Source organism: Asterias amurensis, chromosome 9 (genome assembly GCF_032118995.1).
Source record: "Asterias amurensis chromosome 9, ASM3211899v1".
NCBI classification, from domain to species: domain Eukaryota; kingdom Metazoa; phylum Echinodermata; class Asteroidea; order Forcipulatida; family Asteriidae; genus Asterias; species Asterias amurensis.
This window is the reverse complement of record NC_092656.1, coordinates 15,185,115-15,197,411: the sequence shown is the minus strand read 5'-3', so window position 1 is coordinate 15,197,411 and position 12,297 is coordinate 15,185,115. Positions and strand designations below refer to the sequence as shown.

Here is a 12,297-nt window from a genome sequence, read left to right as displayed (position 1 = left end):
GGTTACTTTTGATGTTTCATCACTGTATACTAACATACCCCCTCAGTGAGGCATATATTAAGGAACTCATGAGACACATTCTAATGAAGAATAATTTCACATTTTCTGACAGGCATTTTCTACAGGTACAGGGTACTGCCATGGGTACCAAAATGGCACCCTCATATGCTAACCTAATTTATGTCTCAGTTTGAGGACAGACTCCTGTCCTCCGTAGTTGGAGGACAGACTTCTGTCCTCCTTCCCCAACTGACCACTAGTTTGGTGGAGATTTATTAATGATATTTTCTGTAATTATGTTCTGTTAATTTTCCTTTTTTGTTATCAACTCTAAACATGTATGTATTTAAGGCTGCATAGCAAACAAATTGTTAAAAACAGTTAATTACAAACAAACATTGTTTTGTGCTATTTTTGCTGTATGCATTATACCTTTCACTGTGCTTTTATTTCATCAATCAACATTGTTATTATTATAAAGTAAACCAATTAACCAAGTTGAGGTAAATTTTCAAGAACCAGGCCTCTGCGGGTTTAATCCAAACCCAAATCATTCTGAATAATGAAGGAGTAATCTTTCGGTTAAACTTGGTGTTGGGTGAAAAGTAACACTAAAGTCATGAAACATGCACAGGAAAATTGCGAATGAAATCTGTTCCCTGGTCTTGAAGCAGAGTCAATAAACAGTGTGAAAAACAAAACATACATACCTGCACAAACCCAAGGCATCAAAGTTTTTAGAATATCTGTGATCAATGATGATGATATCGTGCTGCTTTTCCACAAAGCATTCCAGCGCATCAGTGGGATTTCGAGCAATATTGCACTTATAACCACCCTTGTCTGCTGCCCACCAAAATGCATCACTCTGAGCATCTTCTTTAGAAAATACCAACAAAATCTGCCAAATTTAAATGAAAACAGAAAATAACCGCATTATAATAAAAACAGATTATTCTAAATTACAATTAACCACAAGGAGAACTGACTGGGTTACTTCAAAATAGTTTTGGTTTGAACAAGAAAAGTTTACTAGAGTTGGACTTGAAGCGACCACTGGCATGTTTATTCTGCTGTAGTCATGCTGTAGTCAATTTCATGTTTGTTCAACCCCTTGAGTCATTCCTAATAGCAGTGAAGTATTTTTTGAACACATTTGCATACAAATATAGATGAAGGCATATTTGAGGTACATCCAACACTATGCTGGGACAATTAAGTTCATTTATTGATCATTGCCATTAAACAGGGGTGGATTTTCCATTGTAGATACCCTTCTTATGATGAGGCACTGTTTTATGGCTCACTATGCTCAAGCAATTGGCCCTGTACATTAACTATACACCTAGAAGAACTGAGCAAATACATGTATATGGCTGAGAAGTTCCAGCCAAAACTAGCATTCTGCTAAAGCACCTCGCCAAAAATCACACATTGGAGGAAATGGCTTTTAGTTACACATCCACCTTCACTTTGCTTTTTAATCTGCAAAGGTAAAGCCATTGTTAACCACCTGCGTTCCTCGGTTAGCGATTCAGCTTGACCTCACAATAGCCGACTGGTCGCTCCGCAGAGCCGCCGGAATATTCATGTTTATTGACATTGTTAAGAATTCAAGTTTACTAGCGGGATGCCGCGCAGATGAGGAAGATTCTAGTATACAAATGTTGTAAAAGGTAATGTGGGGTAAGGGAGGTATTCTTATAGGTAATAATTGGATGAGAAATTGTATTTATAATTGGGATGGAAAATTGTCATTAATGTTGTATTTTGATAAATTGTTGGGCGTGCACAACATAGTTGTGAAACGTCGCCTCCCCTCCTCACCTTTTCTCTTACGTTCTCCAACTAAAGGACATGGTGATGGTTTCTGGAATTGAATATTGGGGAAGGGTATACTTGGCAATGATGGTACTTGGCATGATAGGGTATTTCGTGATATTTCAGAGTTGATCGAGCGGGCCAACGCATTATCCGTAGATGTGGATTATTTTTCGCCTCTTCACCGCATAGTTTTAATTCAACCAGCTTTTGTCATTGTATCAATTTTATTCAATGCACTGAGTATTTCCCAGCTAAGATGACTGTAAGGGTAATATTGCTTACATGTAGTCGACTAAAAATATAGCACGTACACTGCTATAATGACACACTTATTTTATTGTGTTGAGTACATTTGGTACAATTCAGTTACACTTGGCAAAATGTACATCCTGAGTCCTGCCCAAACTGCTTTCATTATAGTTACGAACTTTGTGAAACATTTGCCTTGTTATTTTGAGGGTTTGTACGTCCAGTTTGGTTAATTTGTATGGAGATGGGCCAATCAGACAATTGTATAACACGATGAATTTGGAATAAAGCACTGGTATTTGGTTCCCTCCGCAACACATCCATAGTCACCGATAGCCACGGATTTGAGTGGTCTAAGTCTGGTCCCCCCCCCCCTCAACAATAATCACCGCTGCTAGTAGCAGAGGACATCCAACTAAAAAGGCTTGTATGAAAGTGGTACCCTCCTTTAAAGCAAACTCATAATCACAGCCACTTATAGCCGCGGAGTTTATCTGACTGAAAAGGAAGAAGTTCTGGTAAACAGCAGATTTAAAAAAAAGCGCCAGTTGGTACATGTATATGGACTTTAACGGCAAAGTCAGTTTCTGCAAAATTATATTGAAAATAAATACATTTAATGATTGGTTGCTATAACTGTTAAATGATTCTTGCTATGTTTCCAATAACAGGTACACGATTTTAGAATCGTGATTTGTAGAGCGTACGTCCAACGACGCATAAAAAGTTGTCGGAGCACCAAATAAAGCGAGTTTTCGGAAACAGATATCTAATCAACTGTTTTACCACCGCTTTTGGGGAGTAACAGAGCGTCAGCCTCATTAATTTTTAGTTTATTTTCATATCAATTAATTATCATGTAATCTTTCTGGTCAACATCCACCGGGGCGCGCCCTCGCGTGACGAAGTCCCCTGATAAAACATCCAATTTTATATGTTATCATATCTTTCGAACCCTATACTAACTAAATAAAATAGAAACGGTAATTTAATTGGTCTTTAATAACTACTCCTACATCCTCTCACTTAACTCACTTTCAGAAAACATTTGCCTTTGCCTTGAGGGTTTGTACGTCAAGTTTGTCTAATTTTGTATATAGAAATTTGTAAAAAAGTACCCGATTCAGCCGCCGTTAACAAAACCCGACGGCTGATTGCTTAATACAAAATGGATTTGGCAAAATGTACATTTTTAGAGTTGATCCTGCCCAAACTGCTTTCATAGTAACAAACTTTGTGAAACATTTCCTTCGTTTTTTTGAGAGTTTGTATGTCCAGTTTGGTTAATTTTGTATGGAGAAATTCGTAAAAACGTAGATCCAGATTCAGCCGCACATGAGGGCTCTTTCATTAACAAAACCCAATGGCCGATTGCTTAATACAAAACGTATTTGGCAAAATGTACATCCTGAGTCCTGACCAAACTGCGTTCTAACAATTTTGTTGCTTCAGAACTTTGACCAATGGAATGTTCGTTTACAGCTTCAAAACAGCCATTGATGTTTCACTAAGTTCGTAATTGTGAAAGCATACTATTCTTAAACGGTATTTTCATGTACTTTTTTATAGGTTTAACTGGCAAAACCTATATATAAAAAGAATCAGTAAATGTATTCACTTTCTTTTTGAAAATGTTTCAACTTTTGCGTGTATACGTTCTGTGTGGGGGGAATTACATATGGACTGTACCACCAATGGTACATGTACAGGGTTAAATGGAACAAATAAAGTTATTCACAACAATGGGTTGCTGTTTGATGCGTTTAAAAAATGCTGGAAAGTTGTGTAAGCCTACATGAGTGACTTAATTGTAACAAACACATCTGTAACAGACGCATGTATTTTTGTTTCTCATAAAGCCTTTTAAGGCTTTTTTATTTAACACGCAAAATTAACCCCCCATGCACAAAATGGTATATCCACAATGCCATTTACCCCTCAATGCGAGTCACTCTGGAATGTTAACTGGAGTGCGAGGTCGCCACCCACTTCAAACCTACAGGTGGCTCTGTGTGCAGCCTACGGCTTCCCCCTTAGACCAACAGGTGGCCCATATCAAAACCAGACAACCACACATGTAAGGAGATATCGCTCGTGACTCCAGCCAATCAGACAACTCGTAAGAGGGAGTTCGGACGGTCAGGGTTTTGTAGACTTGTAACCCGACGTCTGAAACGACACAACCGTGTTGAATTCCACAAGGATACCATGCCACTGGACTTTCTAATTTCAATCCAAGATGGCGCAGGTTACGGCTTTAATAGTATAGATTGTATTAAGTATTTGGGTTTATAGTTGTTTATGCAACCTTAGGTATAAGTCCCATCATGTTAACCGGTGGTCGCGATTCTCGTCTTGATGACTCATTGTCCCCAACCGCAGAACACTGGAATTCCACACGAAATCGGTGTTTAAAAGGCATACAATACTCGCGACTCAGCAGATTCTAAGTTTCAGTTTCCAGAGACGTACGGTGAAAACTCCAACTGCCAGGCTAGCAGCCGTGTGGCGTGGCCCTGATGACTTTGAACATCTGGCTGACTGAGCTGGGTCCTTGCCGATGTTTGAGCTTCAATGACCGGGCTAGCAGCCGTGAGGCAGTAGCCCGGTGACTTCTAACTTTCTCCTGCTAACCATACTGAGTCCTTGCCGGTACACCGCCGAGTAACAACTCCAGTAGAACACCTCAAGGATCCGCCCACCACTGGACCATGGCAGCGACGAACCCCAACTTAGAGTTTCAACAGAGGTAAAACTTCTCCCCTATTTATAACTTCACGCATTCCATTACCACCGCCCTGCTATTTTCATGTATTTAATTCTCTTCATTGACTTCAATTATTTTCTGCAGTTAAAACAGAAGTAAACAGTGAAGATTGTATCCTGCAGGGTCCTTTATTAAAGTGTCTATGTAACTTTTGTAGGACAAAAAACACAACGTCCACAGATTTACACTAAACTTACACAATTTGAAGATAATGATAGTAGAAAGCTTCCCTGAAAATACTATGTGCTGAGGTGCTGTAGTTTGGGGAAAATGAGTAAAACAACGTCATAAAAATAATTTTCGTCTCATGAGACGAAAATTATTTTAATCATTTACAAACGTATTTTCATGACATTGTTTTACTCATTTCTCAAAAACTACAGCACCTCAGTAAGTAAGATTTGAAGGAAAGCTTTCAACTATCATTATCTTCAAACCCTGTAAGTTTAATGTAAATCTATGGACATTTTGAAAAAGTACCCAAATCCTTTAAAGCCGGTCACAATTGTATTAAATTCCTCATTGTATGTAATAAATGTTCATTGAATTGAATTGAATTAATTCAACTTCCCCTTTATGCTTGTATATTTTGAAGTGCTGAATATTAATTTCATTAAATGTCTTATATTTTGTTGTTCTAAACCTTGACTCCCATTCACATTTATTCAAGTGCGGTCTTTCCCTTAATAATTTCTGTTAAGTTGTTTATTTGGATCTGCGACTTCGTAACAGAAAATGGGGGCTTGTCCGGGAAATGACCGCTAGCTCCACTGAAATATTTCCACTTTGTGGTTGTTTGTTATAGTGTTATTTCTTTTTGGAAAACGTCCGAAAATGGCGGACGCCAAAACATCTAAATCGAGTTTCACTTCTGCTGAAGAATTTTTAAGCAGAGCCGATTTAAAAGTCAAAATTATTGATGAAATAACCAAAGATCAGTTGTGTGCTGTGGCACAAACACTTGGAGTCAAGGTATTTGGAGGAGAAAAAAAGAGCTTTTTAAATCGTACTGTTTGTAATGCCTCATTTCAATATGGTTTAATTGAGAGTGATGTAAGCATGACAGATCCAAACAAGCTCAAGCTGAAATCCCCCCCCCCCCCCACAGAAGTGTGGATGGGGTCTACGAACGAATACTTACCGGTAGAGTCGAATTACTAATTAGCATATTCCCTATGCCGCCAGGCAATATTGCTAAGACTTTACACACAATAGCGCCCTCCACCGTCCTACCCACAATGCCCCATGACATGCCCTGCCACGAAGTCGTCCTCTTTTCTATGAACCCTACCAAAATGTAAGCACCCAAGAACCGAGTATGTGGGGAAGGAGGGAGGGATACTCTACCGGTAAGTATTCGTCTGTAGACCCCATCCACACTTCTGTGGGGGGGAGTCTACTTCACTCTACTTACCGGTAGAGTCAAATTACTAATTTGCATAGACTTGCACCGAGGAAAGGCGGTGGGTATACGCCGTGCTACTGCATGTCTTTAGGGGCGTAGGACCCAGGCGCGCTCCAAAGTTCAGAGAACGCCTCGCGGACCCTAGGCCAGATAAAGGTCCATACCCGAATGAATGGAGGTTTCGTCTCCATGGGTGAACAAAACTTATTGTAATGTTAGCCCTCTATTATATGGGAAAATCACATACAAGCGTGATCCCTAACGAGGTTCTTCAGGCTTCACAGCTCTGCTGGCCGCCTGCAACACGGCTCGACCTGCTCCTCCATCCACCTGCAGACCGTCCTTCAGGTAGCAGTCGGAGAACATGTCCTTGTGATATCCTTCATGGGGTTTTAAAGAAAATCCATGAGGAATACACCCCCGCATCTCGCGGGCATGAACCGGACCAACGGCCGCAGGCCACCCGCCCGGCACCAAACGAATAGCTGTGACTATCCAACATGCGATCGTATCGCGACACGCCGGTTGGAATGGTGGAACCGTGGACACAAACGGTCGTTTGTGGCCGGTTCTGATTGACTTTGTGCGGTCGACATACCACCTAATGCCCGTACAGGGCACCAAAGTCCGTCCACCACGACCGCCAAAAAAGGGACAAAGGTGTCTGCGGGTTCTAAAGAATCGGACTGAATCTTAGCCAAGAGCCCCGCAGAAGGTATAAGGCGAACTCCTCCGAGTTCCCCCCGGATGTGTCCAGCCAACACTGTAAGGTAGTGGAGTTTGCTACATCGGCAAGACGTAGCCACTGCCACCAGAAAGCCACCTTGATAGACAAGTGCAACAATGTGGCCCCACAATAGCGGTTCGAAGGGGGTTTGGTTAGAACTTACAATATAGCCAAGAACCCCGAAGAAGGTATAAGGCGGACTCCTCCGAGTTCCCCCCGGATGTGTCCAGCCAACACTGTAAGATAGTGGAGTTTGCTACATCGGCAAGACGTAGCCACTGCCACCAGAAAGCCACCTTGATAGACATGTGCAACAATGTGGCCCCACAATAGCGGTTCGAAGGGGGTTTGGTTAGAACTGACAATACGCTGAAGAGGTCCAAGGGTTGGACCATCTTGCACACAGGGGGACGGGTTAATCCCCCTAGTCAGCTGCCGGATTGCCTGGTTATCGCAAAACCGTCGATCCACCTGCAAACCCCGCGTGAAACGCTGTGATGGCTGACCAGTAATCCTTCACCGTGGCCGTCGCCAGCCCGCTTTCAAAGGTACCAGAGGAAATCCCTGATGTATTGGCGGGATGTATAGCTCGCCGTCTACACTTTTTAAAGAAATGGTGTAGTCGGCATTCATATAATCTCCGAATGGAGGCCCTCCAGGATTGGGCGGCGACCTCCGCAGCCCTTCTCGAGAGGCCCACTGCTCTGAGGGGTCCTCTGACTGCGCCCAGCATGTCAGGTGCAGGGCCCCCAAAGCCGGATGAATCACTATGGGTCCGGGCTGGTATATAAGGTCCGGTCGCTGCGGAAGGACCATCGGCCTGTGTACCAGGAGCCTGACCAGCCCAGGGAACCAGGGCTGTGGTGGCCAGATTGGGGCGATCAAAGAACCTTGCAGCAATCCTGCTCGATCTCGGTCCGCACCCCCGTAATGAGGGAGATGGCGTAGGCGTACGTTGGCAGCCCGTCTCAGTGCATGGCCAGTGCGTCGGTCTGCCAAGCCTCTGGCACAGTAGATCGGCAGCTGCTTATTCGCCAGAGGGGCAAACAAGTCCACTGAAGGCCAGTCAATCAGCAGAAAGAGCGACTGGGCCACCCAGGCAGAGGGACGGAGTGTATCGGAGTGACCACTCTGTCGAAATAATCCGACCCTGGGAGAGGGCGTCGGCTGTACCATTCTCCTTCATTGGGATGGAGACCGTCGACAGAGAAGTCCCCTACTGTAAGCACCAGTGGAGTTAAACGACCGGGTGCCCCCCTGGTGGTTGAAAACGCCACGACTGTAGCGTTGTCGGAACGCACCAGGACGGCTTGCCCCGTCAACTGCGCCAGGAAATGCTGAAGGGCATTGCGGTCCACCAGCATTTCCAGGTTTGAGAGATGTTCTGGGCCCCATACCCCTGCTATCTGGCGAGGGTAAAGGGTCGCCCCCAGCCGTACAGAGACGCATCAGTGACGATGGTCAAGGATGGACGGGGCGGACAGAACGCTCGACTCTGCATGAGGTTGGCCATCCACCAACATAGGTGGGGGTCAGCCAAGGCATGGTAGGCACCGGGGGGGGGGGGGGGGGGGGGTGGATCTAATGGCGGCTAGGCCAGAAGTAGGTGAGGAGACGAAGCTGAATAGGCCTCATCCCTCTCCTGCAAAAGTTGATTAAATCCACCATGCTGGCTATAAGGCCCACGAAACTGAGCCAGGCCAGCTTCAGTGCCACCGTTGCCCGAGGAAAAAAAGGGGGGGGGGGACACCACGCATTGACGCAAGTTCAACACCTGGTCCACCCATGGGCGGGCCAGCTCCTTCTGAAAGTCGAGGGCCGCACCGATGAAGGTGGGCACCTGGAGGGGATTGGGTACGACTTCTCGTCTGTCACCAAGAACCCCAGGTTATCTTGAGCGCGGCTGTCGTCGCCTCCCTGGACCGACCCACAATTAACCAATCGTCGAGGTAATGGAAAATCATCACCACTCGTCTCCAAAGTGCTGCCTAATCAACCCCAGCTACTTCGCCTGTGGCGTGGAGGCCTGTGGTTTCCTCAGCTCCATCTCGTCCGTGGCCTTAAGGCATTTAGCCTCGGACTCCATGGACTCCTGAAAATTACCCGCAAACAGGACTTTCCCCATCAGAGGGAGCGCGTCGATATGCTTGTCATGCCCCGCGGACGGGAGACAAAAAGCGCATCTTAGACGTGCAGCCGTTAGGCCGATGTTGCTAGGGTCAAAACCCTTGCAAACTGGTCCAGATCGGTATGCAGCCTGCTGTCAGACAATGGATGGAAGCTACCAACATGTCTGCCGGAACCGCCGAGTCCTCAACACCAGCTAGTGTGAGGTACTCGGATAGAAGGAGTCGGAAGGACGACGTGCGCATGCCAAAGCGTGACGCTGAGTCCCTCTTCCCGACTACCTCTTCCATTTTCCCGTGGGCTTTGTCTGCAAAGGGAAACTTGGAAGGAGCTGTCCCCCTATCGGCGGCAAGTCTATCTGACGCCGAGTCTGGTAGAACTGGGTTCGGAAAATATATATCGAAGTCCACCGTGGGGAATCGATAATAAGTCTCCGCCCACTTGGAGTAAGTATTCCAAATGGTCGCCAACATATTGCCCTCGATACGGTCACTGCAGACACGATCGAGTGGCATAGCTGGAAAATTATTTCCGCTCCGCAGAGTCGGGCCTGTCCTCCACTTGAACGATTGTCGTTCAGCAGGAGGATCCTCAGATTTCTCGACGAGAAGGCCCGGCATCCGAGTCCTGTCCCGCTTGACAAGGCGCAATTTAGTTTCGGAAATTGACGACCGCTGAATGCTAGTAGCCAACTCGTCCTTTTCCAGGGACGAGTAGCTAGCCGGACTCAAAAAAGGGTCAGGGGCATCCAGCAAAGGCGTGCCACCAAATGGCAGAGCTGTGCCCAAACCATGATGGTCCGACCCCTATTGGACACGAAGGACCTCGAAGGGTGCAGGCTGATCCCCGGCGGGGATGGTGCCCTTGTACCCAAGTGCGTGACTGTCCATCCTGCCCCGCGCCACCCCTCATAAGATCGTGTGTGGTAGGTGCGGAGCAGTGCACCCAGTCGTGACCGGAATGGTCGGGCTGGATGTACAGGCCCGGTGGGGCAAAATTCTTAACCTCATGTTGGCCGGAAATGTGGCCATGAGGGTCTGAAAAGCTGTCATGAAATCGTCTCGGGATACTGACTCGTTATCCCGGAGACGCCTGGGAAATGTCGAGCGTGATGTCTTTTTTTAAATTTTTTTTATTTTTTATTTATTTATTTATAATTATTTCACCTGGGTGAACGGGGCGCCCGAACAACGGGTAAACCCGAAGACGAGGGCGGGCCCAGTGAGCGGGGTTTGCCGGGGGACTCCCAGCTACCCTGCTCCATGTAAACAATCCTTCAACCCATTACATTGCAAGCGCCCCACAGCCCATGGCGTGGGCGGGTGTTAATCGGGTAAGGCGGCCCTCCAAAAGCCCGTCAACAACCGTCGTGGGGGAACCCTCGTGGTCAGCGAGGGCCGGGTAAGCCGAGCCGTGTGGAGAGGGGGATGCCCTCCGGCTGCAGCAACCCCGAGACCGGGTCGAGAGAGGGCACGGTGCGCTCCGGATAGGAGCCACCCCTAGCCCTACTTCTTCTAGTTACCGCCCCAGCACCAGCTTTCTTTGTCTTGCTTGGGCGTTTAACCTTCGATTGGGTAGACCATGGAGGAATATTTAGGAATTAATCTTTCTCCATGGGTAGACCCACGCATACTGCTGACCAGAGAAGTGGAACGAAAGTCTCCCTTCCTTTGGAGGTCCGCCAGCCGGCGCAGCCGACTGAGGCTACGGGGGCCGGTTGAAGGGCTTGCCTTTCTGGGAGCCAGACATAGACGCTTCAGATCGCTTGACGGTGAATGTCGGGCGTGACGGTCTTTCTTGGTATTCTGTCTCTTGTGCAAATATCGGTCCCGGGTCGAATCTGAGGCCCTCTCGGAGGAAATCTGGGCGCCCGGGACGCCCGAGTAACGGGTAAAACCCGAAGAGGAGGGCGGGCCCTGTGAGCGGGGTGTGCCAGGGGACTCCCAGCTACCCCACTCCACGTCACCAATCCTTCTACCCATTGCAAGCGCACCACCGCCTATGGTGTGGGCGGGTGTCGATCGGGTAGGGTGGCCTCGCAAAGGCCCATCAACGACCGTCGTGGGGGAACCCACGTGGTCGGCGAGGGCCGGGTTCACTGAGCCGTGTGGAGGGGGGGAATCCCTCCGGCTGCAGTGACCCCGAGGCTCGAGAGAGGGCGCGGTGCGCTCCGGAACGGAGTTACCTTTAGCCCTTCCTCTCTTGGTCGCCGCCCCGGCACTAGTTTTCTTGGACTTGCCGGGGCGCTTGACCTTAGATTGGGTGGACCCACGTACGCTGATTGAAGAGGGGGAGCGGGAAGGCTCCCTCCTTGGTCAGTGGGTCCCCCAGCCGACGCAGCCGACTGAGGCTGCGGGGGCCGGTTGAAGGGCGAGCCCAGTGACAGAGTGTCACCGGCGCAGCCCTCCGAGGGCTCCGACTGTCCCGGGGGAATGGACGTACCCCCAGTTCCGACAGTCGGAGCCCTCCCCAATTTCCATTTCCTTGAACTACTCATTTATAACGATCTTTATCTAAAACACTTCAACTAAACAACAACTCTACTATCTTCAATCTCAGTCTTTATTTCAAATCTCAGCAATAAAGGTAAGGTGTTTTTATTTCATTTTAAAAACGGTAAACTGTTGGACACAGAATTATTTACGTCCTCACCCAACTGTGGCTAAGAGAAAAGAGGACGACTTCGTGGCAAGCATGTCATGGGGCATTGTGGGTAGGATGGTGGAGGGCGCTATTGTGTGTAAAGTCTTAGCAATATTGCCTGGCGGCATAGGGAATATGCAAATTAGTAATTCGACTCTACCGGTAAGTAGAGTGAAGTAGACTCTTGTAATTGCAGTTGAAACTTAAAGACAAAGATACTGAACTAAAGGAAATAGAAATGGCTTCTGACAAAATACTAAACGACAAAGAATTTGAACTTGGAGAAATGGAAATGGCTCATGAGCTTAAACTAAAAGAGTTGGACCTCAAAGGCTCAGTTAACACGCCATATTCATCCAAGGCCCATAATAGGTTTTGACTTTGGGAAAAACATCAGACTTGTTCCAAAATTTGATGGCAAGGAAGTTACTCGATACTTCAGATCATTTGAAGATCTCGCAAAGAAATTAGAGTGGCCAAAGATTACATACAGCGTACATACATATCATAATGAATAGGGTAGATGGCCTTAGCTTTCGATCCAAACCGGACCTT

At 46.8% G+C, this 12,297-nt stretch overlaps 1 protein-coding gene across 3 annotated transcripts in view; it reads right to left on the bottom strand.

The window, feature by feature from the left end:
* Positions 1 to 12,297, bottom strand: part of LOC139941977 (high affinity cAMP-specific and IBMX-insensitive 3',5'-cyclic phosphodiesterase 8B-like) — a 232,362-nt gene that overhangs the window by 165,112 nt on the left and 54,953 nt on the right. For all 3 annotated transcript variants that reach the window (XM_071938629.1, XM_071938628.1, XM_071938630.1), the window contains one exon: positions 711 to 901. In XM_071938629.1, coding sequence (XP_071794730.1) covers positions 711 to 901 — 191 coding nt within the window. The remainder of the gene's footprint in view (positions 1 to 710; positions 902 to 12,297) is intronic.